The sequence below is a fragment of the Scyliorhinus canicula genome, chromosome 1, assembly GCF_902713615.1.
Source record: "Scyliorhinus canicula chromosome 1, sScyCan1.1, whole genome shotgun sequence".
Lineage (NCBI taxonomy): Eukaryota > Metazoa > Chordata > Chondrichthyes > Carcharhiniformes > Scyliorhinidae > Scyliorhinus > Scyliorhinus canicula.
The window spans coordinates 2,536,439-2,563,425 of record NC_052146.1 but is presented as its reverse complement, the minus strand read 5'-3'; the positions used below and the strand labels follow the sequence as shown (position 1 = coordinate 2,563,425).

The following is a 26,987-nucleotide window of genomic DNA, read 5'->3' as shown; positions in this document are numbered from 1 at the left end:
TTAAAAATTCTGTGTTAAGCTTCCCAAGTAGCTTTACAGTATTATGTAACAAAATCAAGATCAAACATATTAACCTTTTCAGCTCGGAGGTTTGAGAATTTGCATCAAATAGCTTATCTTCTGTAGTATTCAAAGTTTCCTAGTCAAGAAGAAAAAGAAATACCAACAGTACAAAAAAAAAAACCTCTCGTCAACATTAATGTTTCACACGAGTATAATCATCTCGGTTTCTGGTAATGAACAATAACTTTCATGTTGCAGCCTTGCAAACTTTGCAAAGGAATGTGAAATTACCTTTACTTGTTCATATTCTTTTCCTAGTGACTTATATTCTGTAAGCAGCTGCAATATAAAACAAAGGTTAGTCTTCACATTTGAACCAAAATCAAAATACTGCATTTACAAATTCTGTTAATGAAAGAATGTAGCACGTCTGCAAAACAGACGAGCAAGTACAAATATTGACTCTGTGACTCTCTCAAGGCAACCCAATTCATCGAAGTGAATTCGTAACTCACATTCTGCAGTATTTTGTGCTCTTGTTTCATTCTTGCATCTTTATTATCAGAGTGTTTGTAAGCTTTTTCAAAAGCTTCTTCTAGGTCTTTCAGCCTGCTATTGAGCTTGCCGATCATGTTATCTTTGTCCTTGTTGTCCTTTCGCATTTCATCGAGACGCTGTTGTAATGCATGAGACGTGGCACTGACTGCATCATAGCGTCCTGGCCAATCAGCCTAACATAAAGTACAAGAATAATCTTCAACAGTGGGAAATAAAGTGACTTCAAATAAATGGACATAGGAACAGGAGGAGGCCATTTAGACCATCGAATCTGCTCCGCCATTTAATACAATCATTGCTGATCAGATACTTCAATGCCTTTTACACCAGTGTTCTTCAAAGTCGGGAGCGCGACCCGCGGGTGGGTAGTGGGCAGGTGACGGGAGGGTCGCGGAGCCATTGTCCGCGGCTCTCCCGATCGCGCAAATCCCCGTGCAGCAGCCGGATTTTCATAACGCCGGCTGCAAGCGGCCGCGAACATGTTAAAAAAAAATTTGCCTGCATTGTGCGTGCGCGCCGATAATCGGGCACTCATGCGCATTGCGGCCGCTATTTTTTTTAACGGTTGCAGCTTTTTGTTTTACAAGTTCTGCAGTGGTTTTTATTCATTTATTTTATTCATTTCATTTTTATTTCTTTCCTTTATTTTATTCATTTTATTTTTTTTACAAGTTCGGGGGGGTTTTATTCATTTTTTTCATTTATTTTATTCATTTTATTTTTTTTACATGTTCGGGGGGGGGGGGGTGTTTATTTGATAAAAATTTACAGGAAAAAAATTCAGAACTTTGGACAGATGGAGACTCCATACTTTCCGACACTGGAAGGCTTCACCTTCATCCAACAGGTTCCATTGGAGGAGCGTGTACGAGGGGCAAAGGGACCCAAAACCATTTCCTCCATTTTTGTCAGCAGCAAACAAGGTAAGAGAAAATGGTGGATCGCGCAGATCGGCCGGCGTGGGTCGCGAAGGTCCGCCGGCGTGGGTCGCGAAGGTCGGCTTGTTGGTAAATATGGGTCCCCGGAAAAAAAGTTTGAAGAACACTGTTTTACACCTCTGTACTGTAAATTCTATGATTCTATCACCATAACCCTTGACGTTATCGTTAATCAAAAATCTATCAATCCTAGCTTTCAACATGCACAATGACTGACCTTACACGGCCCTCTGGGTAGAGAATTCCAAATATTCACAACCCTCGGAGTAGACATTTCTCCTCATCTCGTTCCCAAGTGGCATCCGTTTTATTCTGAAATTGTGTCCCCCCCCCCCGGTCTAGACTCCACAATCAAGGGAAACAGCTACTCTGTCTATTCCTTTCAGTATTTTTTAGGTTTCAATGAAATCACCTCTCGTTCTTGAAACTCTAGACAATGCAGGCCCAGTTTCCCCAATCACTCTTCATAAGACAGTCCCACCATCCCCGGAATAAGTCTGGTGAATCTTCACTGCACTCCCTCTGTGGCAATAATATCCGTTCTGAGATAAGGGGACCTAAACTGTCACAAGTACTCCAGGTGCGGTCTAACCAAACTCCTGTACAATTGATGCAAGACCTTATTACTCCTATACTTACTTATGGACAAGGACACCCAGGTCCCTTTGTACATCTACACTTCCTCATTTCTTACCATTTAGGAAATAAACTAGCAAGCTATTGTTGGTTTTACCTCGATGCTTTAACTTGTTAAATACTATCCAGGCTCTATACACTGTACAAAGACTTTCCAAATTATTACAATGGTTTTCACTCAGTTTCTTCAAGGTGTTTCACTACAATACTTGCTCCAAATTATACACAAAAGTTTCCTTCCATTTTTCAATAATTTCTACCCACCAATTGCATTTCCATTAAGTAGCTCTTGGTCTCTAGGTTTCGAATACGATTACCAGCTTCAGTTAAAGCTCTTTCCAGTTGTTCGCATCTGAAAATTCAAAATACCATGAGAAATAGTGCAGAGGTTTATATTAATCAATTAACGAATATAGAATGGTTACAACACAAGAGATTAATCCTCCCAGTGTGTCTGTGCTAACTCTCTGCAAATAAAATTCTACTCGGGCCACTCTCCTGCCTTTTTCACATGACCCTGTAAATTTTCTCCATCTAATTATCCAATTCATTTTGAAAGCCACGATTGAACCTACCATCATGTTCAAGCAGTATACTCCAGATCCTCATCATATGCTGCATAAAAAAGGGTTTCCCTCATGTCATGTTTGGTTCTTTTGCCAATCACTTTAAATCTGTGTCCTCTGATTCTCAACCCTTCAGCTAATGGGAATGGTTTCTCCCTCTGTCTTGGCCCCACTATTAAATCTCCTGCCCTTCTACATGGGAAATAGCCCCAGTTTTTAATCTATGCTCCTGAAGTTCACCTCCCTGGATCGCAATCTCATAAACCTTTTCTACACCCTCTCCAAAGCTTTCAAAATCTTTCCTAAAATGTGACGCACCAAATGCAATAATATTTCAATTGAGGCTGAACCAGTGATTTATAAAGGATATGACCTCTTTGCTTTTGTACTCTATGCACCCATTTCTCAGGTCCAGGATTCTGTATGCCCTACTTTTCTCAACTTACTCTGCTACTTTGAACAATTTGTTCCGATATGCCCTCAGGTCCCTCTGCTACTGCGCCCTCTTCAGAATTGCATTTTATATTGATTCTCCTCTTTATTCTTAAGGAATCACTTCACACTTCCTGCATTAAATTTAGGGCGGAATTCAACCAAAAATGTTCTGCATGACATTTTGGGCAGGGTGCTTCTCGCCAGCTTTTTGACTAAGAACCAATCCGCTATTCAACCACACAGTCATTTTATTGAGCCTTGGGGAGTTTCTCAAAGGTCAAGCCCATACTTAATAATTTTTTTATCACTGGGGAACTGAACTCGCCAATGGGACCGGCTCCTCAGAGAACGGGCCGCCATTTTGAAAGGGTGTCCCGATCTCGAAGTGAGCTGGAAGGTCCGCCACACCACCCCCCATCCACAGGCAATATCATCTCTGCACACAAGGGCATTACCATACACCACCTCAAGTGAGGGCACACGCTATGGGGTCACCGAGGGTCTCCCCTTTTCAGGCTTCCCCACCCCCTCCCTTCACCCCTCCCCATCCTTCATAAACCCTTTCATTCCCCCCCTTTCATGGGCATGGTGCCCCTCAGGCACTGACCCCTGGCAGTACCACGCTGACAGTGCCACCCAGGCACCCTGGCCAGAGGGAGAGCCAGGTGGCTACCCTGCACTATCCCCAACTAAGGGGTCTCCAATGTGGCCTGGGAAACCTCCTAGGTTCTGTTAGGCCTGATCAACATTTCTGTGGACCAGTACTAAGCGGCACCTAATCGAGCCCTCGGTGGAGAAGCTATTTGTTCCCGGGCGCTGGGAGAATCTGCTGCAGACATATTTAAATGAGCTGTACCACTGTTAAATATGCTGATCTGGGTCTCGTGCAGCAAGGGCGAGATCTGATCGCGACGTCTCGCGAGATGTCTCAAGCATCGTGAATCTTGAGGAAGGATGTTCTTGCTACGGAAGGAGTGTAGCAAAGGTTTACCAGGCTGATTCCGGGATGGCAGGACTGTCATATGAGGAGAGACTAAATCGGTTATAATTATATTCATTAGAGTTAAGAGTGACAGGGGATCTCATAAAAACTTATAAAAGGGGCAGCACGGTAGCACAGTGGTTATCACTATGGCTTCACAACTCCAGGGTTCCAGGTTCGATTCCCGGCTTGGGTCACTGTCTGTGCAGAGTCTGCACGTTCTCCCAGTGCCTGCGTGGGTTTCCTCCGGTTTCCTCCCACAACTCCCGAAAGACGTGCTGTTAGGTGAATTGGACATTCTGAATTCTCCCTCGGTGTACCCAAACGAGCGCCGGAGTGTGCCGACTAGGGGCTTTTCACAGTAACTTTGTTAAAGTTGTTAATGTAAGCCTACTTGTGACACTAATAAAGATTATTATTAATACTAACAGGATTAGACAGGGTAGATTCAGAAAGAATGTTCTGGATAGTGGGAGGAGTCCAGAACTAGGGGTCATAGTTTGAAGATATGGGATAAACCACAGACAAAAAATAAAAAAGAAATGGAAACAAAGGAAATAAACAAGAAGGACTCTGACATACCTCCCCATTGGAGCGATTAAGCGACATTGCACGGATGTTTCATCATAAGGAATATGAAACAAAACACACATCCATTCTTGCTTGGATTTGGGAGGATAGACCAGGTCCAGTGGGGCTGGACTTGACTGTGCACTAGCCCAGGATATCAGAACAAGTGCAATCCCCACTCCTTTAATCCTTTCCATATCCTTCCTGAATTCAAGTGTTATAGCCACAATATCATATTCCCACAATAGTCATTAAAATATTAAACAAGGTATGTACTTTGGGCAATCAATTCTGCCAATGCTCTTAGGCGAAAAAATTAAATGAAAGAACAGCAAGTCAGGTAAAGGAAATTAAATATATTTGGCACTTTAAATGCATATTTTTAATGAAACCAAAAAAAAATCACCTTTTTAAAAGGTTCTCGTTACGTTTCTCTGCTTCAAATATTGTAGAAGATCCATTTACGGTATCCAGCTTTTCCTTAAGGCTATTTATTTCTGCCTCATAGTAAGCCCTAATGTCAGCTACATGACGTGCATGTTTCTCACGTAAATTTAGACGAGCTCTGAAATAAAATTCCATTAAAAAATATCTAAATTCAGGTTTACAGTGTAAATTGGATTGACGCACAATATTATCACATATAATATTTGTAATATCCATTTATTCAGACATCTAGAAAATTTCAAATTTTGTACATATGTACTGAGCTACCATGCTGATATTCAGATTCAGCTCCTACTGAAAATATCCAGCGCCATGGGGCAGGCACACAAAGTGCTCTTAAACATCAAACTCCGTCCAAAAAGTTGGACGGTCTGAACAGTCAACAATACAAAAATAAAGTTTCTTAAATGTTGACGTAATTTCTTATAAATTGCTACTTACATAGATAAAATGACAGGATCTTCAAGAGATGATGTAGCTGCATTATGGTCCAGTGGTCCATTTGCACTATTTGTAATCCCTAACGGCCCAGTTTGTCGGGTCAATGTGGAACTCCTGCCCTCCTCTTGACAGTGCAACGAACTTGCATTCCTTGTTGGCTTTAATATTTTAGAATCTGGACTGTCCATAATAGAGGATGACCGAGTGGCAAATTGGAGATTCCAGTTCTGTAATAGTGGCGAGTTTTTTTGTGGAGAACATCTGGAAAGTCTGGTCAATTCTGGTCCTGGAGAAGTATCTACATGTGAATCTGAATTGGGATCAGAATAGCTATGCATGGTTACACCTGCTATGGAGTCTGGGCTGACTGAAGACCGAGTGTCAGATTCTGAAACTGCTACTGGAGTACCGAGACCATAACGTGGTGAAAATGCTGCCGATGGTTTCATATGAAGAGTTGGATCCAGCGTTAAAACCTTAGAGTAGAGAAATATTGCAAGATTAATTTTTAAAGTTAAATCTCTATCAAAAGAAAACAAATACAGTTCTAAAAAGTATTTTCAACTATTCTTTTGTTAAAAATATAGAATATATTGCCCGGATGCTGGTAAAAGGTCCATGTGGTGTGGCTCTGACATGTTGACCCATTAGGAGTCTTTTATTTGCACATTTATTCATAACATGCATTTAACTCAGAGTAACGGACTACCAAATGGGGTGGTGGGGTATAGCTGAAAATAGCTGGTTTATTTGCTGCAAAATTCAATGTAATTTTATGTACCTCAAAAACACTATTACAAAGAACAAAGAAAAATTACAGCACAGGAACAGGCCCTTCGGCCCTCCAAGCCTGCGCCGATCCAGATCCTCCATCTAAAACTGTCGCCTATTTTCAAAGGATCTGTATCCCTCTGCTCCCTGCCCATTCAGGTATCTGTCTAGATACATCTTAAATGACACTACAGTGCCCGCCTCTACCACCTCCGCCGGCAATGCGTTCCAGGCACCCACCACCCTCTGCATAAAGACCTTAAACTTTTCCCCTCTCACCTTGAAATCGTGACCCCTAGTAATTGACACCCCCACTCTGGGAAAAAGCTTCTTGCTATCCACCCTGTCTATACCACTCATGATTTTGTAGACCTAAATGAGGTCCCCCCTCAACGTCCGTCTTTCTAATGAAAATAATCCTAATCTACTCAACTTCTCTTCATAGCTAGCGCCCTCCATACCAGGCAACATCCTGGTGAACCTCCTCTGCACCTTCTCCAAAGCATCCGCATCCTTTTGGTAATGTGGTGACCAGAACTGCACGCAGTATTCCAAATGTGGCCGAACCAAAGTCTTATACAACTGTAACATGATCTGCCAACTCTTGTACTCAATACCCCTTCCGATGAAGGAAAGCATGCTGTATGCCTTCTTGACCACTCTATCGACCTGCGCAGCCACCTTCAGGGTACAATGGACCAGAACTCCCAGATCTCTCTGTACATCAATTTTCCCCAGGGCTTTTTCATTTACCGCATAGTTCGCTCTTAAAAATTGGACCTTCCAAAATGCATCACCTCGCATTTGCCCGGATTGAACTCCATCTGCCATTTCTCCGTCGAACTCTCCAATCTATCTATATTCTGCTGTATTCTCTGACAGTCCCTTTCACTATCTGCTACTCCACCAATCTTAGTGTAATCTGCAAACTTGCTAATCAGACCATCTATACCTTCCTCCAGATCATTTATGTATATCACAAACAACAGTGGTCCCAGCACGGATCCCTGTGGAACACCACTAGTCACAGTTCTCCATTTTGAGAAACTGCCTTCCACTACTACTCTGTCTCCTGTTGCCCAGCCAGTTCTTTATCCATCTAGCTAGTACACCCTGGACCCCATGACACTTCACTTTCTCCATCAGCCTACCATGGGGAACCTTATAAAATGCCTTACTGAAGTCCATGTATATGACATCTACAGCCCTCCCCTCATCAATCAACTTTGTCACTTCCTCAAAGAATTCTATTAAGTTGGTATGACATGACCTTCTCTGCACAAAACCATGTTGCCTATCACTGAGAGGCTCATTTTCTTCCAAATGGGAATAGATCCTATCCCTCAGTATCTTCTCCAGCAGCTTCCCTACCTCTGATGGCAGGCTCACCGGTCTATAATTCCCTGGATTATCCCTGCTACCCTTCTTAAACAAGGGGACAATATTAGCAATTCTCTAGTCCTCCGATACCTCACCCGTGTTCAAGGATGCCGCAAAGATATATGTTAAGTTCCCAGCTATTTCCTCTCTCACTTCCCTCAGTAACCTGGGATAGATCCCATCCGGACCTGGGGACTTGTCCACCTTAATGCCTTTTAGAATACCCAACACATTCTCCCTCATTATGCCGACTTGACCGAGAGTAATCAAACATCCATCCCTAACCTCAACATCCGTCATGTCCCTCTGCTCGGTGATTACCGATGCAAAGTACTCGTTAAGAATCTCACCCATTTTCTCTGACTCCGCGCATAACTTTCCACCTTTGTCCTCGAGTGGGCCAACCCTTTCTCTTTTTCATTTTCATTTTAGCTAGTCTCACAATTCCATCCGTCATCCATGGTTCCCTAATCTTGCCATTTCTATCCCTCATTTTCACAGGGACATGTCTGTCCTGCACTCTAATCAACCTTTCCTTAAAAGACTCCCACATTTCAAATGTGGATTTACCCTTAAACAGCTGCTCCCAGTCCACATTCCCTAGCTCCTGCTGAATTTTATTATACTCAATTTAGCACTCTTCCTTTCGGACCACTCTCGTCTTTGTCCATGAGTATTCTAAAACTTACTGAATTGTGATCACTATTCCCAAAGTAATTCCCGACTGAAACTTCAACCACCTGACCGGGCTCATTCCCCAACACCAGGTCCAGTATGGCCCCTATTTACATACTGCTCTCGAAAACCCTCCTGGATGCTCCTTACAAATTTTGCTCCATCGAGACCTCTGACACGAAGTGTATCCCAGTCAATGTTGGAAAAATTTAAATCTCCTATCACCACCACCCTGTTGCTCCTACATCTTTCCATAATCGGTTTACATATTTGTACCTCTATCTCGCGCTCGCTGTTGAGAGGTCTGCAGTACAGCCCCAACATTGTTTCTGCACCCTTCCTATTTCTGAGCTCTGCCCATATCGCCTCACTGCTCGAGTCCTCCAAAGTGCCCTCCTTCAGCACAGCTGTGATATCCTCTCTGACCAGTAATGCAACTCCTCCACCCCTTTTACTTCCCTCTCTATTCCCCCAAAGCATCGATATCCTGGGATATTTAGTTGCCAATCATGCCCTTCCCTCAACCAAGTCTCAGTAATAGCAATATCATCATATTCCCAGGTACTAATCCAAGCCCGAAGTTCATCTGCCTTACCTACTACACTTCTTGCATTAAAACAAATTAAAACCACCAGTCCGTTCATCATCTGCTCCCTGCGTACTCTTCCCTTTAGTCACGCTGACTTCATGATCTAGTTCCTTACATGCTTTAGTTACTACCTCCTTACTGTCCACTAACCTCCTCATTTGGTTCCCATCCCCCGCCATATTAGTTTAAACCCAACAGCGTTAGCAAAAGCACCCCCAAGGACATTGGTTCCAGTCCAGTCCAGGTGTAGACCGTCCAATTTGTAGTAGTCCCACCTCCCCCAGAACCGGTTCAAATGTCCCAAAAATCTGAACCCCGCCATCCTGCACCATCTCTCAAGCCATGCATTCATCCTGCCTATTCTTTCATTTCTATTCTGACTACAACGTGGCACAGGTAGAAATCCTGAGATTACTACCTCTGAGATCCGACTTTTTAAACTTGGCTCCTAACTCCCTAAATTCTGCTTGTACTTAAACCACCCAGATAACGACTTAAATAGATGACAAAGCTGCAGTCAGCCTGCCTGCCACCCCAGAAAACTAATTTGCTATCTACATCCCAGCAGAAATAAAAACCTCCAAACCTTTGCATGACTAAGTTGATAGTTAAAGTACGACTGCACAAGCACAAATAGATAATGGGGCCAAGTATAACAACCTTAATATAAATAAACACAAGTCAAACAGACCTAAAGTCCCCAAATGCTGATCTAAGCCAAGTTAGCTAGCAACGGAGGAGATAAAACTGGCCTTAGTCTTCCCAGGCTTGGAAGAAGGAAAAGAAAAATGGGAATGATGCAAACTCTAACTCATGCAATAGAAAGAATAGTACCAGAATTGGGCAGTTTAATCTAATGACTCATTGCATGTGAAAGAAAACTCTGCAGAGGAAATTGGATGGCACAGTAAGTTAGGCATTAACCCTTCCCTATGGGTCCTAGGTTCAAATCCTGCCCAGATGACTTTAGATTTTTTTTTTAAACTGATCCTATCTAAAGTACATTTGGAAGTCCGAATAAAATTCATCATGTTTTACAGCACCAAAGTGCCCCAAACACTGAGACAGGCAGCGGTTGGCTGGTGTTAAGAAATGGATAATCTGGGCAGCACGGTGGCACAGTGGTTAGCCCTGCTGCCTCACGGCGCTGAGGTCCCAGGTTCGATCCCGGCTCTGGGTCACTGTCCGTGTGGAGTTTGCACATTCTCCCCGTGTTTGCGTGGGTTTCGCACCCACAACCCAAAGATGTGCAGGGTAGGTTGATTGGCTACGCTAAATTGCCCCTTAATTGGAAAAATGAATTGAGTACTCTAAATTTATTTTTAAAAATGGATAATCTCACACTGGGGTGCACTTTTCATTTGGGATAGAAGTTGCAACACAGTATAACTTAGCTTTGCAACAGGCTGCATGATGTGAGATACATCATTATTAATACTGAGTGCCTGAACTAGAAAATATTCACATTTTCCAGAACATCCCCCATCTTGACGACCAAAAATAAACCAACTGTCTTGTTTCTGATGGGCACCCATCATTTTGCGCGAAAAGTGGAACCCCACCTATAGGTGACAGCCTAGTATCATGACTTACTCACTTCACAACAGCACGTGACCCTGAGTGCAAGCCCCAGTTGAGTTATCCCCATCCCAGCCTGGTGATATTTACATCAACTGTGAGGCCCAAAAAGCTAAATGATTAACTGATGCAGTACAGGTTAGAAGTTAAGCCCGGGACCTTTAGTAGATTGCATTCAGAATGAGAACACAAAGTAGAGAATCCACTAAGCTTAAATTGGAATGTTCCAGCACTTTTGTCCAAGTTTTAACAATCCAAATGTGTAATTTAAGTGAAGTTTAATATTTCCAAAAAGTACTAAAAAAAAGTGCAAAATCAGATTGGGAAATTGGCTTTACTTATTTTTTAAAGCAAAGCTATATAAAGCTGTTCAAGACTTGGTGGTACCAGGATCACCTTTTGTCGCGCTTTTTATATTCAGTTCACATTTCACCCCTGTTGCAAGTAAAACTTCTTCATTGCCACCAAGTTTAACTTCTCTGTAAGTTTCCAGATGATACGACTGTGGTGGGTCGTATCTGAAACAACGACGAATCACAGTAAGAAGTCTTACAACTAGGCCTTTTCTCATTAAAACGGAGAAGGATGAGGGGCGACTTGATAGAGGTTTATAAGATGATCAGGGGAATAGATAGAGTAGACAGTCAGAGACTTTTTCCCCGGGTGGAACACACCATTACAAGGGGACATAAATTTAAGATAAATGGTGGAAGATATAGAGGGGATGTCAGAGGTAGGTTCTTTACCCAGAGAGTAGTGGGGGCATGGAATGCACTGCCTGTGGAAGTAGTTGAGTCGGAAACGTTAGGGACCTTCAAGCGGCTATTGGTTAGGTACGGGGCTGGTTTAGCTCACCAGGCTAAATCGCTGGCTTTTAAAAAGCAGACCAAGCAGGCCAGCAGCACGGTTCAATTCCCATACCAGCCTCCCCGGACAGGCGCCGGAATGTGGCGACTAGGGGATTTTCACAGTAACTTAACTGAAGCCTACTCGTGACAATAAGCGATTTTCATTTCATTTTTTTTCACATGGATTAGGGTAGAATAATGGAGTGTAGATTAATTTCTTCTTAAGGGCAGCAAGGTAGCATAGTGGATAGCACAATTGCTTCACAGCTACAGGGTCCCAAGTTCGATTTCGACTTGGGTCACTGTCTGTGTGGAGTCTGCACATCCTCCCCGTGTGTGCGTGGGTTTCCTCCGGGTACTCCGGTTTCCTCCCACAGTCCAAAGATGTGCAGGTTGGGTGGATTGGCCATGATAAATTGCCCTTAGTGTCCAAAATTCTATGATTAACCTAGGACAAAAGTTCGGCACAACATCGTGGGCCGAAGGGCCTGTTCTGTGCTGTATTTCTCTATATCTATAACACCAGGTTAAAGTCCAACAGATTTGTTTGGAATCACTAGCTTCGGAGCACTGCTCCTTCCTCAGGTGACTGAAGAGGTGGGTTCCGGAAACACATATATAGACAAAGTCAATGATGCAATACGGTATTTTGAATGCAAGTCTTTGCAGGTAATTAAGTCTACAGGTCCAGGCGGAGCAACTGGAGAGAGGGATAATCAGAGGTTGAAGAGGTGTGAATTGTATCAAGCCAGGACAGTTGGTAGGATTTCACAAGCCCAGGCCAGATGGTGGGGGGTGAATATAATGCAACATGAATCCAAGGTCCCAGTTGAGGCCATAGTCAATGTGTGCGGACTTGGCTATAAGCACTCTGTCGGTTCTCCACTCCGTCTGGACATTGCCAACCTTCATTGACTTTGCCATTGATATTAGAAAACTTGCCCTGATCTATATGTCTGCCCATAGCAGCCCCACCATAATCAGAACAACAATCCATCTCACACCTTGCATTCTTCTATTTCTGAGCTATTGTATAGCTGCCTATGCTCGAGAGCTTTTATTAATATTGGCCTTGCTTTCTGCAATTTTATTCTTAATCCCATCCACTTTGCTGCTCTTAATCCTCCTTCAAAAGCTCCAAAATCTAGTTCTCAAGGTTTACCTCAATTCTTGTAACTCATGCTTGCTAATCGATCAGCACACCGTCAACTCCCAAAGTGCTTTGGGATGTTTTGCTGTGTTGACAGCATTATAGAAGTGAAAACTGCTGTTGATGCTGGAACTGTCTTACCTGTGGGGGAGACGGATGAAGTGGGGGGGAACTCAATTCCCAGTCAGGTACACACTGTTTTTCCTTCTGCTTCACACAATAAATCTCCTTCAGTGATTGGGGGCCTATTGGAAGCTAAAGAAAAATTTGATTTCTTTTCACTATGGCGATATGGTAAGAGTGTAAGAATGTTTTTTGATTTAAATGATCAATCCACTTCAGCATCCTTTCACTTTGGATTTTTAGGTTTTAGCAATAATGGAGAAAAGTAAAGATCATAACCTTGTCTTTATGTATGAACAACAGGCTCAAAGAAACGTAACAGCAGAAAATAACAAACACCATAGTTGTGAGAAACGTTCATACACTGTTAAAAAGACTAGATACCAAGACACCATATACTGCAGTAAAGGATAAAATGTTATATGCACTCAGTTCAAAAACAAGCTTGTCGAACAAAGGGAAAGGTGGAAAGGATTAGAAGGGGAGTAAACATCAAAAAATGCAGTTTGTGCTAAATCTGCAACCAGATATTATGCAATTACAGACCAAATTTGTATTCCAACAAAAAAAAACAGAACTTTTTCCCCCTCCTGCACAGCTTCCAAGGCAGAGTACACGGGGTACATGGCTGGCATAGACGGCAGGTGCCGTGACTTTTCTACACCTCAGAAATCCAGCATATGTGGTCTCTTGGTTGTTCCACTCTTCCAATCAGCCAGAAACCCATTACATTGCAGGTAGCCGAGACAACTGAACGGGATCACTCCAGGCCCGGAACCAGGTTGTATGTCACACTGTCATTTAACATAATGCTGAGGAACAGTAATATAAAATGTAATACCTTTCTTAGTCAAAGTAATAAAGCTTGTTATTATAAAGCTACTCGTGCATGAATCAAGGAGCCACGGTATTGTGGCCAGGTTAAAAATTCTTAGTTGACAGTTACCATGTTAGTTATCGTCTATTGTTCCTAGCTGACTGATGCCCACTTGTGCACTATGATTGGGAATTTGGAAGTTAAGATGCTAACACCACATGATATCCAATAAGCATAGATTAATCCCAGAGCTGAAGGTGTTGGATTACGAGGAGAGGTTGAGTAGACTGGGACTGTACTCGTTGGAATTTAGAAGGATATGGGGGGATCTTATAGAAACATATAAAATTATGAAGGGAATAGATAGGATAGATGCGGGCAGGTTGTTTCCACTGGCGGGTGAAAGCAGAACTAGGGGGCATAGTCCTAAATCTACTTCCCCTTATTTTGAGGCTGAGTTTAGGAGGAACTTCTTCACCCAAAGGGTTGTGAATCTATGGAATTCCTTGCCCGGTGAAGCAGTTGAGGCTCCTTCATTAAATGTTTTTTAAATAAAGATAGATAGTTTTTTGAAGAATAAAGGGATTAAGGGTTATGGTGTTCGGGCCGGAAAGTGGAGCTGAGTCCACAAAAGATCAGCCATGATCTCATTGAATGGCGGAGCAGGTCCGAGGGGCCAGATGGCCTACTCCTGCTCATAGTTATAGAAGGATACAGTATAGAAGGAGGCCATTCAGTCCATCACCCGGGCCAGCTCAATGAGAGATTTCTAATTAGTCCCATTTACCTCTTTTTCCCCACATAATCCTGGCAAATTTTATCAAACTCCCTTTTGAAATTTTCTGTTGAATTGTCTCCCAACACCATTTCAAGTGTGATATCTAGAGCATAATTGTTTTTCCTCATGTCAACTCTGGGTTTGCCAATTACCTCAAATTATTTTCCTCTGGTTCCTGACTCTTCTACTATTGGAAACATTTTCTTCTTTATTCTATTAAAACCCTTTATGATTTTGAACACCTCTATTATGTCCCCATAACCTTTTCTGCTCCAAGGAAAAAAAAATCCTAAAATCTACAGTCTTTCCAACTCATCCTGCGGGCCCCACCATCAGTGATGCAAGTCTTCAAATCTATTCAATTCGCTCCATGTAACATCAAAAAACAACAGAAGGCACTGGATACAGCGAAGCATACAGGCCCTGACATCCAGCAGGAATACGGAAGACTGCCCCAGAACCACCTGTCTCTAGCCAAATTAAACCAGTACAGCTACAACATTGGCACTGACCCAACAATGTAGAAAACTGACCGAGAAAGGCTGTCTACAAAAAGCAGGACAAATCCGATCACGTAATTACTGCTCCAACAATCTTCTCTCAGTTGTCAGCAAGTTGTCAGCAAGTGGAAGGTGTCGTCAACATTGCTACCAAAAGGGGCAGCACGGTTGCGCAGTGGGTTAGCACTGCTGCCTCACGGCACCAAGGTCCCAGGTTCGATCCCAGCTCTGGGTCACTGTCCGTGTGGAGTTTGCACATTCTCCCCGCGTTTGCGTGGGTTTCGCCCTCACAACCCAAAGATGTGCAGGGTAGGTGGAATGGCCATGCTAAATTGCCCCTTAATTGGAAAACATGAATTGAGTACTCTAATTTATTTTTTAAAAACACCGTCACGATGCTCAGTTGTGGTTCCACCGGGACGACACTGCTACACATTTCACTACAGCCTTAGTCCAAACATGGACGAAAGAATTGGATAAGGAGGCCGAATAAAGTTCAAGGCAATGGAAATCAGGGAGGAAAACTATACTGGTTTGAATCATACCGAGCACAAAGGGAAAAAAAAGTTGTGGTGTGGTTATTGGGAGGCCGCAAGACATTGCTTCAGGAGTTCCTTAGAGTAGTATCCGAAGTCCAAACATCTTCAGCTGCTTCATCAATGACACACTCCATCAAAAAAGTCTGACGTGGGGATGTTGATTGATGATTGGACAATGTTCAGTACCATTTGCAACTCCTCAGATAATGAAGCAGTCTATGCCCACATGCAGCAAGACCCGGAAAAGGTCCCAGGTTCGATCCCAGCTCTGGGTAACTGTCCATGTGGAGTTTGCACATTCTCCCCGTGTTTGCGTAGGTTTCACCCCCACAACTCAAAGATGTGCAGGCTAGGTGGATTGGCCATGCTAAATTGCCCCTTAATTGTAAAAAAATGAATTGGGTACTCTAAATTTATTTATTTTTAAATTTCTGCAGTGAGTAAACTATTTTCTGATTTCCCAAAGCATGTCCATCATCGACAAAACACAAATCAGGAGTCTGATGGAATACCCCCTCTTCACTGGATAACTGCAGCTCCAACAGTACAGAACAAACTCTACACCATCCAGGACAAAGCAGCCTGCTTGATTGTCACTCATTAATCATCTTAAACATTTCAAACCTTCCACCTCTGGTACACAGTGGCACCGTGTGTATGATCTACAGGTGCATTGCAGCAGTTTGCAAGTACTGGCAAATTCCAAACATGTGACCTCTGACACCTAAAGGACCCATGGGCAGAAGGTGCAAGGGAATAACCACATCTGCAAGTTCTCTCCAGTCACACACCAATACAGTGCCAAGTAAGGATGCTGTTCTTCACTGGCAAAGGATCAAAGTCCTGGAACTCCCTTCCTCACAACACAATGGAAGCACATACACTACATGGAACTCAGTGTTCTTGTACTCAGTGGTACAAGAAGGTAGCTGACCATCTCCTTCTCAAGGGAAATTAGGGATGGGGAATGAATTACTGGCCTTGCCCGCGACCCAAGAAGGAATTTTTTTAAATAACCGAATTTTCACATTTTAAACAATGTTACTTGTTTTTTTTTATGTAAAACTGGTGCCGTGAATCTAAATTGACAGAAAAAAGCGGTTTAATGTAAAAAAAATTAATTACATAATTAAACACCAAACACCAAACACCAAAACACAAAACTGCCCATCCCAAAGCACTGTCCCAGTGTGTGACATGTCAACAGTACTCCAAGCTGCAAGACAAATGCTGTGATCCAGATATAGGGCAGCATGGTAACACAGTTGCTTCACAGCTCCAGGGTCCCGGGTTCGATTCCCAACTCTATGCGGAGTCTGCACGTTCTCCCAGTGTCTGCGTGGGTTTCCTTCAGGTGCTCCGGTTTCCTCCCACAGTCCAAAGATGTGCAGGTTAGGTGGATTGGCTGTGCTAAATTGCCCCTAGTGACCAAAAAAGATTAGGTGGGGTTACTTAGTTATGGGGAGGCTTGGGCTTAAATAGGGTGCTCTTTCCAAGGGCCGGTGCAGACTCGATGGGTAGAATGGCCTCCTTCTGCACTTTAAAGTCTATGTAAATATAATAATATGACTTTTGTGACAACCCACCGCAATCATAAGTTGTGACAATTGCACCAACATACTCAACTATTATACCTAATTAACAGGATTTACCAGATACAGAAAGTAATTAATTCAGATGCAGCAAAGTAAAATCCTGACATAACAGCAAACAGGGTGGAGTAAATTCTGCTTTCTTTACCCTACACCTTATTCAACACTTCAATTTGTTACCCATTCTCATTTCTGCTGGTCATGCCCCATTAAGACAATACACTCTTCGTTTTTCTCAATTGCACCCAAAAACAATGACATTTTTGTTTATGCTCACAAGAAAGAAAAGGAAAGAAAGGAAAGATTCATTATGATTATCAAAGGTAAATAATGCCCGGAAATCCGATCATATTGACGCATTTCCACTGCAAAAATATACATGAACACAGTGAGAATTTAAGACATGCAAGAAGAAAAGTTGTAAAGAAAACCTAGCTGGGAGTATCAACAATTTTACATATGTTTGCTTTTCCTGACCTCCCATTTCAAATAACTGAACAACATTTAACCGATTAATAAAGCCTTTTCTACATACCTGACATCTGTCAACAGTTTTGGTGGGAGAAAATATGTCAGCAAGGTCAGCCTCCTTGTTCTTTGGTAAAGGGTAGTACAGCTCCCCTTCATCCCACCTCCAATAAGATAGTCCTAAAATAAAAACAAAACAAACTACATATGAATACAGAAATATTGAGGTACAGCACAGAAATGGGCCCTTCAGGTCAACTGTTCCATGCCAGAATTTATGCTCCACACAAGTCTCCTCCCATTCTACTTCAATTTAGCAGCAATCTATTTCCCCCAGTGTTCCTTTCGAACATGGAAATCATAACTGTGGACTAGACTCCATGATCTGACCATTCTCCATAGGTTTAATGCAAGTGCTTTGCATATTAAAAGAAACATTGATCTTTGTAGTTATAGGCAACTGTTAGTAATAGATATACAAGTGTACAATGTAGATAGGTTAAGACAGTATCTGGAATCAAATAAATATAGGTAATACACAACAAATTGTTGAGTATATCATGTTGGTACTCCCGTACGAGAATCCCAACAATTTGCAATTTCTAAGACTGTGAGGGAAGACTACAAAACCACAGGAGTGATAACACTGACCAATAAGTATATTTTATGTCAAAACAAACTTGAATTTAAACACATAATCAATCACATTAGCAACACAGTAATGGCTTTCTGATTAACAGTTCTTAAATAAAAAAAAAGCTTAACTCACTATCTACACCAGCCATATTCCAGCAATTATGGAATCCAATACAGTTCAAATGCGACTTAGAAATAAAATAATCAGGGTACTTGCTTCTCTCTGCAGACCTTTGGACAGACCCTTTCAGCAACAACCTGAAAATCCTTCTGTCTTGTCAGGCTGAAATCTTATGGCAAACTGCTGTTCAACTTCAAATCTTATAGCAGACTGCACAATTATACCTGGCTCCTCCAATTAATGATATTATCTGTATCCCAAACATAAAGCATTCTCCAGTCTCTTCCCACTAAGATGCCCCGTGATCTGCTTCACTAGGACTAAACACAATCCCTGAAATTATCTACACCGCAAGGAACTTCCTAAACATTAACAATGTTCCATTAGCCATCTATCTGTAAACAAGCAAATAGTTAAAATAACTATAATGAAAATGAAAATCGCTTATTGTCACAAGTAGGCTTCAAATGAAGTTACTGTGAAAAATTCTGCCCCTATGTACTTTGAGCCAAAGTTTTTCATAGCATTACTGGAACATATATTAAAATACAATATACAACAAATTATTACATTCATGCCATACCTAATTAAACCAATGGCTAAAGAATCTGTACTAAAAAAAAAATGAAGACCGCAGAAAAGGCACTGGGGTTACGGTTAAGATTGACGACTTCATCCAAAAAATCCCATTGAGGTCAAGAAATAGCAGTGACTCTGATTACAATCTCACAAATATCCTTTTCCATACCAATAGAAATTGCATCAAAGAGCTTACTGAGGATAGCCAGAAATATTAAGGTCTCACCTATTGATTTAGTTACCGAGTTTAAATTGCTGGTTGTGCTGGGTAGTATTTTGCTTATGATTTTGCTTCTGTGAATGATTTTATTTGAAAATAAATTAGGATTGGAGTTTGGCCTGTATAAAGTCATCTGACAGTGTAACATTTTCTTTGTTTACCATATTTGATATTGATAGTAAAACTGGGGCTACTCTAACTTAAAAATAGCAATGCTTAATGACATAGAGGGTGGTGAATCTGTGGAACTTTTTGCCGCAGTGGAGGCTAAACCACTGAGTGTCTTTCAGACAGAGATAGATAGGTTCTTGATTAATAAGGAGATCAGGGATTATGGGGAGAAGGCAGGAGAATGGAGATGAGAAAAATATCAGCCATGATTGAATGGCACAGCAGACCCGATGGGCCGAGTGGCCTAATTCTGCTCTTGCGTCTTATCGTCTTATAGAGCTGCTTGCACAAGTGAGCTTGAACAGTTTTGTGCATTTAAAAGGGGTGCTACATAATTACACAAGGGAGAAGGCTGGTATGGAAACTCAAACACAGCATGGGACAGTTGTGCTGAAAGTCCCATTCCTGTGTTGCACATTCCATATAAAATGGAAGTTATGCCAGAGAAATAGAGAGTTGCCAATGTGACTATTCAAAAAGAGGGAGAAAAAGAATAATCAGGTACCCCCAGATCACCAAATTAATGGTAGCCATGATGTGGAGATGCCGGCGTTGGACTGGGGTGAGCACAGTAAGAAGTCTTACAACACCAGGTTAAAGTCCAACAGGTTTGTTTCAAACACGAGCTTTCGGAGCACAGCTCCTTCCTCAGGTGATTACTGTGAAAAGCCCCTAGTCGCCACATTCCGGCGCCTGTTCGGGGAGGCTGGTACGGAAATTGAACCGTGCTGCTGGCCTGCCTTGGTCTGCTTTAAAAGCCAGCGATTTAGCCCAGTGTGCTAAACCAGCCCCTGAGTCAGTGTTGGCATCATTACGCATCTTGATATACATGATCTGGACTTGAGAAATGCATAGGAGACACATAGGAATTTGCAGAATACATTCAAATAAAACACCTAATTTACTGTGAAGAGGGCATGCTTGCGACTTATGATCCTGGAAAAACCCCCAAATGTTTTGTACAATCTGGTTAGGAACCAATAACATTTGTTTAACGTAGACAAAGTTTGAGATCCAAGACACTTGCTATGAGAATAAAGCCAAGGGATTCCACTGGTTTGGAACAAACAAAATAAACTTTACTCGACAAGGTCAGAAAGATAAAACAATTTACAATATCCAACTTATGCTCTAATATTAAGGGTTACAACGAGGTACATGTGAAATAACAGGCAAACTGTGGTCTGCAAGGGTCCTTCCTGATGATTCCCTTATTTCCTCTTTATTTCTACCGTTATCATTTTTGATCCATGGATGCTTAATTGACATGCATCAAAAAGTCAAACAGAGAATGAGGAATTCAAGAAGTGGCAACATAGTATTTGGACAACAGAAGCCAGATGTGTGGCACCTGTAAAATGGAGGGTGAGACTCAGTTCAATAGATTGGCTGGTGGCCAATGAATTGGCCAGGGGGTCGTGTTCTGCTCTATGACGAGGGCTGATTAGGTCCTACTCGAGTTGAATGATTTTCAGCAGTGTTTTTCAAACGATTTTGCCCAGGACCCATTTTTACCAACCAGCCAACCTTTACGACCCACGCTGGCCGACCTTCACAATCCACCATTTTTGCTTACCTTTAATGTGAAATGTGAGCCTGCTTGGTCCTCACAATCTCACTTCCTTGGTCATTCAATGTTGCATTTCTGCTAATCACTTCAGCTGATAATTTAAGTTCTCATTGCATCCGTTGAAAAAAAATCAGGAGGCTTGTCCTCAAACCCGTCACGCTTAAGTCTTCAAATGCCTTTGAAGTTTTGAGGTTTTAAACTTTCATTTCACAGTACTTCCCTCCATATAACACACATGGATATGCATCCTGATTTGCATTCGCACAATTAATAAAACCATACCTTAAAAAAATAATCATCTTTATACTGCTCTGTTCCTGATTACAGCTTCTTCTTAATGGGTTGTTCACCAGAGTTCCCGGAGCTTGACTTCCGGTGGCGGCGATGTTCGAGTGAGCTGCACATTCGGCGGGCTCTCACTCCGGCGGGGCTTTAGGGGCTGATTCCCCGCGATAGCGGGACCACGGAGCGGTAGGAAGGCGGCTGTGAAAGAGCTGAAGAGCGGGCTGCGGTACATGGAACCGCGGGAGTCCAGGAAGCAGAGGAAGAGAGAGAGAAAGGGACAAAGGCAAGGAGCTGAGGAAGCTGACCCGGGACCTAAGATGGCGGACACACGGACCTCAGTCTCAGCAATCCAGCAGGCGCTGGAGAATATGCTCCAGGTAATGAAAGACAGTTTTGAATCGCTGAAGCGGGACAGCTTGGACCCACTCCAGAAAGCGGTTGATCAGCTAAATCAGAGGCTGGACGCCCAGGATGTTAAAGTTAAAGAGCTGGGAGAGGCGGTGGAGGAGCAGGCGGATGCGCAGACGGTCGCGGTGCTAGAAGTTGACGGGCTGAAGGAACGGCAAAGAAGACTGCTGGACAGAGTGGAGGAGTTGGAGAATAGAGCCCGCAGGAACAATCTGAGAATGGTCGGCCTCCCGCAGCGTTTGTAGCTGACCTGTTAATGCAGCTGATGGGGGCTGAAGCCTTTCCGCGACCGCCGGAGCTGGAGGGGGCATACAGAGTGCAGGCGAGGCAGGGGCGGCCGGGCGTGTGTTTGTTTTCTTCCTCTTTTTTCTGTTTTTTTCCTTTTCGTGCGGATTTTTGCTTTTTGTGGAGCTTGCGAAGGGCACTGGAGCCGGTATGGTAACTAAGGGTGGCCGGTCAGCAAGGGGGGTTAAGGACGTGGGTTGGGGGTTTTTTGTTTTACTGATGTTCATGCCTTCCTGTGCCGGTGAGTTTGCTCCAGCGGGTTGGAGAGGGGGATGGGGCGCCGGGGAGTGGGGATGAGGACGGGGAAACAATGGGAATGAGACAGGGGGCGCCGGAGTGATGAGTCACCGGGCTAGCAGATTGACTAGTCAAGGGAGTCAAGTGGGGGGGGTAGAATACAGCCAGTGGATGGCAGGGGTGGGGTTACCCAGGGATGTTGTTGGGGGGGGGGTTGTTCTGCTGACGTGGGAGGAATCTGAAGTAGGCAGTGGAAAGGAGGTCGAGGGTGGAGGCAGCCAAGAGGCGAGCCAAGAATGGCGCGACGCACGGGCCGGGGACCGGCCTGAGAAAGGCTATGGCTGACCGGCGTGGGGGTGGGGGGTTGTGCCGCCGCCACCCCCCCCCCCCCCCCCCCCCCCCCCCCCCCATCCAGGCTGATCACCTGGAATGTCAGGGGTCTGAATAGGGCGGTTAAGAGGGCGCAGGTGTTCGCGCACTTGCGGACTCTGAGGGCGGACGTAATTATGTTGCAGGAGACACATCTGAAAGTGTCTGACCAGACTAGGCTAAGGAAGGGCTGGATTAGCCAGGTCTTCCACTCGGACTTGGACTCGAAGTCCAGGGGGGTGGCAATCATGATCAACAAGCGGGTGCAATTTGAGGCGGAGGGCATAGCCGCAGACAGGGGGGGCAGATACCTGATGGTACGGGGCAGACTAGAGGGGAGAAGTGGTGCTGGTGAATATATATGCCCCGAACTGGGATGACGTGGACTTTATTAAAAGAGTGCTGGGGAAGATCCCAGACCTGGACTCCCGTAGGCTAATAGTGGAGGGGTACTTTAACATGGTCCTGGATCCGGCTCTGGATCGGTCGTATCCCAAAACGGGTAGACTCCCAGCAATGGCAAGGGAGCTGAAAGGGTTTATGGAGCAAATGGGGGCAGTGAGGTGGAGGTAGTGGTGGCGGGCAGGGAGGTGGAGGTAGTGGTGGCGATGGACGCCGAGAAGGCCTTTGACCGAGTGGAGTGGGACTATCTATGGGAGGTGCTCGGACGGTTTGGGTTCTGGGAGGGACTGGTGAATTGGATCAAGTTATTGTATCAGGCCCCAAAGGCCAGCGTCAGTACAAACAGAGAAGTGTAGAGTACTTTAGGCTGTACCGTGGGACCAGACAGGGCTGCCCGCTCTCCCCACTGCTGTTTGCGCTGGCCATAGAGCCGCTGGCGATTGCGCTGAGAGCCGCAAAGGGATGGAAGGGGATGGTTAGGGGCGGGGTAGAACATAGGGTCTCTCTTTATGCGGACAACCTACTCCTGTATGTGTTGGACCCAGTGGCCGGGATGGGAAGTATACTGGAAATGTTGAGGAAGTTCGGCCAGTTCTCAGGATACAAATTAAATATGGCCAAGAGTGAAATGTTTGTGGTACAGGCAAGGGGCCAGGAGAACAGATTGAGAGGGCTACCATTTAGGCTGGTTGAGGAAAATTTCCGTTACTTGGGATCCAGGTGGCGAGAGACTGGGGCAGGCTGCACAAGTTAAATTTGGCCAGGGTGGTGGAGCAAATGAAGGGAGAGTTTCGGAGATGGGATGCACTCCCGCTGTCGCTGGCAGGGAGGGTTCAGACTGTAAAGATGACAATCCTCCCTAGATTTGTTTATTTTTCAGTGCCTCCCGATCTTTATCCCACAGTCCTTCTTCAAAAGGGTTAACAAGATGATCATGAGCTTTGTCTGGGCGGGAGAATCCCCGCGGGTGAAGAAGGCGATGCTTGAGAGGAACCGCAGTGAGGGAGGGCTGGCTTTGCCGAGTCTGATTAATTATTACTGTGCGGCCAATATCGCTATGATAAGGAAGTGGATGGTGGGTACGGGGTCCATCTGGGAGCGGGTGGAGGTGGCTTCTTGCAAGGGCTCCAGCTTGGCAGCCCTGGTCACGGCTCCTCTACCGCTGCCGCCAGCCAGGTACTCCACCAGCCCGGTAGTGGTGGCGACACTGCGGATATGGGGCCAGTGGAGGAGACATGTAGGGGAGATGGGAGCGTCTGTCTGGGCGCTAATCTGCGACACCCATCGGTCTGCCCCCGGGAGTATGGATGGGGGGGTTTCAGGCATGGCGGCGGGCAGGGGTGGGCGACATGTTCCTGGAAGGGAGCTTTGCGAGTTTGAGGAGCTTGGAGGAGAAATTTGGTCTGGTAAGGGGAAATTATTTTAGGTACCTACAGTTGCGGGACTTTGTCCATAGACAGGTCCCATCCTTCCCACGCCTCCCGCCATTGGGGATCCAGGACAGAATAGTCTCTAGGGGGGAAAGGAGGGGAGGGTAGAGTCTCTGATATTTATACGGTGCTCATGAAGGAGGAAGGGCCCCTGACGGAGGAACTGAAACTCAAATGGGAGGAGGAGCTAGGCGGGGAAATGGAGGTCGGGCTGTGGGCAGAAGCTCCGAGTAGGGTGAATTCGACCGCAACATGTGCCAGGCTCGGCCTGATTCAATTCAAGGTCGTTCACCGGGCCCACATGACGGTGGCTCGGATGAGCAAATTCTTTGGGGTAGAGGACAAATGCGCTAGGTGCGCAGGAGGACCAGCGAACCACGTACACATGTTTTGGGCATGCCCGATGCTTAGGGGGTACTGGGAGGGATTTGCGGGGATCATGTCCCGGGTGCTAAAAACAAGGGTGGCGATGGGTCCAGGGTGAGAAAGAGGCCGATGTTTTGGCCTTTGCTTCCCTGATAGCCCGGCGACGAATATTATTGGCATGGAGAGACTCAAAGCCCCCGAAAACTGAGTTGTGGATTACGGACATGTCAAGTTTCCTGGGTATGGAAAAAATTAAGTTCGCCTTGAGGGTATCTGTACAGGGGTTCGCCCGAAGGTGGCAACCATTCATTGACTTCTTTGTGGGAGAGTGAGCATCAGCAGGGGGGGGTAGAGTAGAGTAGGAGGGATAAATTGGCGGGTAGTACCGGTGGGAGAGGAGCGGGCTTGTGCAGTATGTTACGACTGAAGTATTGAATGTTCGTGGATGTTTGCACATTTTAGCCTTTTTTGCTTTCTTTCTGTTGATGTTTGTAACTGTTTACAATGCCAAAAAACTACCCCAATAAAATTGTTTATTAAAAAAAAGAGTTCCCAGAGCTCACACCAGCCCTGCTTTGTCCTGCTGTGGATTCTCCTGAGCTGCTTTCTCCAGCAGATTTAATTGTGAAATCCTGGCCTGTTTGTGTCTCTGGTCCTCTCTTCCTTATAACAAAATGATCCATTTTAAATTGTTCAGTCTTGCTGCTTGCTTGCTAACAAAATGGAGGAATCTCTCTTCAGCCCATGGCATGTGAAGTCAATGTATGAGGCATGTGACTTGCACTCTGCCGCAGCTCCAGACAAAAAAAACTGCATCGATTTTTTTTTATCCTCCTGTGGGTCGACGCAGTCACGTCAGGAGGAGGGGTTTGCCTCGCTGGGTTCGGGGCCTGCGCATGTGCGGGTCTGCCTCGCTGGGTTCGGGGCCTGCGCATGCGCGGGACAGCCAGCATTCTGAAAGCCGGTCGTGGCCGGCATTTTTAACAGCTGGTAACGGCCGTTGGGCACTACTTCCCACGATCGGGAACGCCACAACCCATAGCCCTGCAACACAAGCCCACCACCCACACGCTGGTCGCCACCCTGGATTTGAAAATGACGATTTTCAGAAACTCAAGGAAGGCAGAGTTGAGGCCTGGACACACAGGGACAGGGACAAGGACCTGCTCCCTCTCTCTCTCTCTCTCTCTCCAGAGAACCTATGAGTTTGGTGCTGTGGATTAATTAATTCAGGTTCCTGAACCTGTAGAGAAGCTGAATGAATTAATCCACAGTGAAACCATTACATGCTGCAAACAGAAACCTGGATCGGAAAGCTTACTTTGAAGAAAGGTCTGCGTAAAGGCAACCATCTGAAACAAAGACTCTTTTTCGTTTTACTTATTATTTTCACCCCTCTCCTCCCCTCTGTGTTTGTCTGACTTTTATATATAGGGGCGGGGCCAGTTAAAGTGGGGAGATTAGGAATTAGTGGATAGTTTTTTTTAAAAATATTTTTATTCCAAACCAAAATACATAAATCACAATCTTTCAAAACACCACCTAGTCCCTCCCAAATCCCCCCCCCCCAACCGCCGACAAACTAATCCTGGAATAGGGACAAGAACATCCTCGTGAAGAACCCTCCTCCACAATAGTCCTGAACACTGGAGCCCCGCAAGGAAGTGTGCTCAGTCCTCTACTGTACTCCCTATACACACACGACTCTGTGGCAAGATTTAACTCCAACTCAATCTATAAACTGTGGTGGGCCATATCTCAAACAACGACAAATGAAATGAAAAATGAAAAATGAAAATCGCTTATTGTCACGAGTAGGCTTCAATGAAGTTACTGTGAAAAGCCCCTAGTCGCCACATTCCGGCGCCTGTTCGGGGAGGCTGTTACGGGAAATCAGACTACAGGAGGGAGATAAATCACTGGTTGCATGGTGAAAAGTATTCAAAGGAAAGGAACTGATCATCACCTTGAAGAAGCGTAGAACGGCACACACTCCCGTCTGCATCAATGGCTCTGAAGTGGAGATGGTCGATAGCTTTACGTTCCTGGGGGTCACCATCACCAACAGTCTGTCCTGGTCCACTCACGTTGATGGAACAGTCAAGAAAGCCCAACAACATCTCTACTTCCTACGGAAGCTAAAGAAATTTGGCACGTCTGTATCGACTCTCACAAACTTCTACAGATGTGCGATAGAGAGCATCCTATCCGCTGCATCACAAGCTTGGTATGGCAACTGCTCGGCCCAAGATCGCAAGATACTGCAGAGTGTGGTAAACTCAGCCCAACGTATCACACAAGCTTGCCATCCTCACATTTATTCTGTATACACCTCCTGCCTCAGGAAGGCAGACAGCATTATCAGAGACCCCTCCCATCCAGGCATTGCCTTCTTCCAGACCCTTCCATCAGGCAGAAGGTACAGACGTCTGAAGATCCGCACATCCAGATAAGAATTCTCAACGACGCCCCCTCGGACTGATCTGTTCCCTGTAACAACACTATTCACGACGCCCTATGCTGC

The 26,987-nt window shown here is 44.7% G+C and overlaps 1 protein-coding gene across 3 annotated transcripts in view; it reads right to left on the bottom strand.

Annotated features, from left to right (window-relative positions):
- Positions 1–26,987, bottom strand: part of LOC119967675 (M-phase phosphoprotein 9) — a 163,934-nt gene that overhangs the window by 93,244 nt on the left and 43,703 nt on the right. For all 3 annotated transcript variants that reach the window (XM_038800708.1, XM_038800537.1, XM_038800623.1), the window contains exons 8-15: positions 17,452–17,564; positions 12,709–12,822; positions 5,577–6,052; positions 5,095–5,253; positions 2,400–2,487; positions 519–734; positions 295–342; positions 75–139 (exon numbers count right to left, since the gene is read on the bottom strand). In XM_038800708.1, the coding sequence (XP_038656636.1) occupies positions 75–139; positions 295–342; positions 519–734; positions 2,400–2,487; positions 5,095–5,253; positions 5,577–6,052; positions 12,709–12,822; positions 17,452–17,564 (1,279 nt within the window). The remainder of the gene's footprint in view (positions 1–74; positions 140–294; positions 343–518; positions 735–2,399; positions 2,488–5,094; positions 5,254–5,576; positions 6,053–12,708; positions 12,823–17,451; positions 17,565–26,987) is intronic.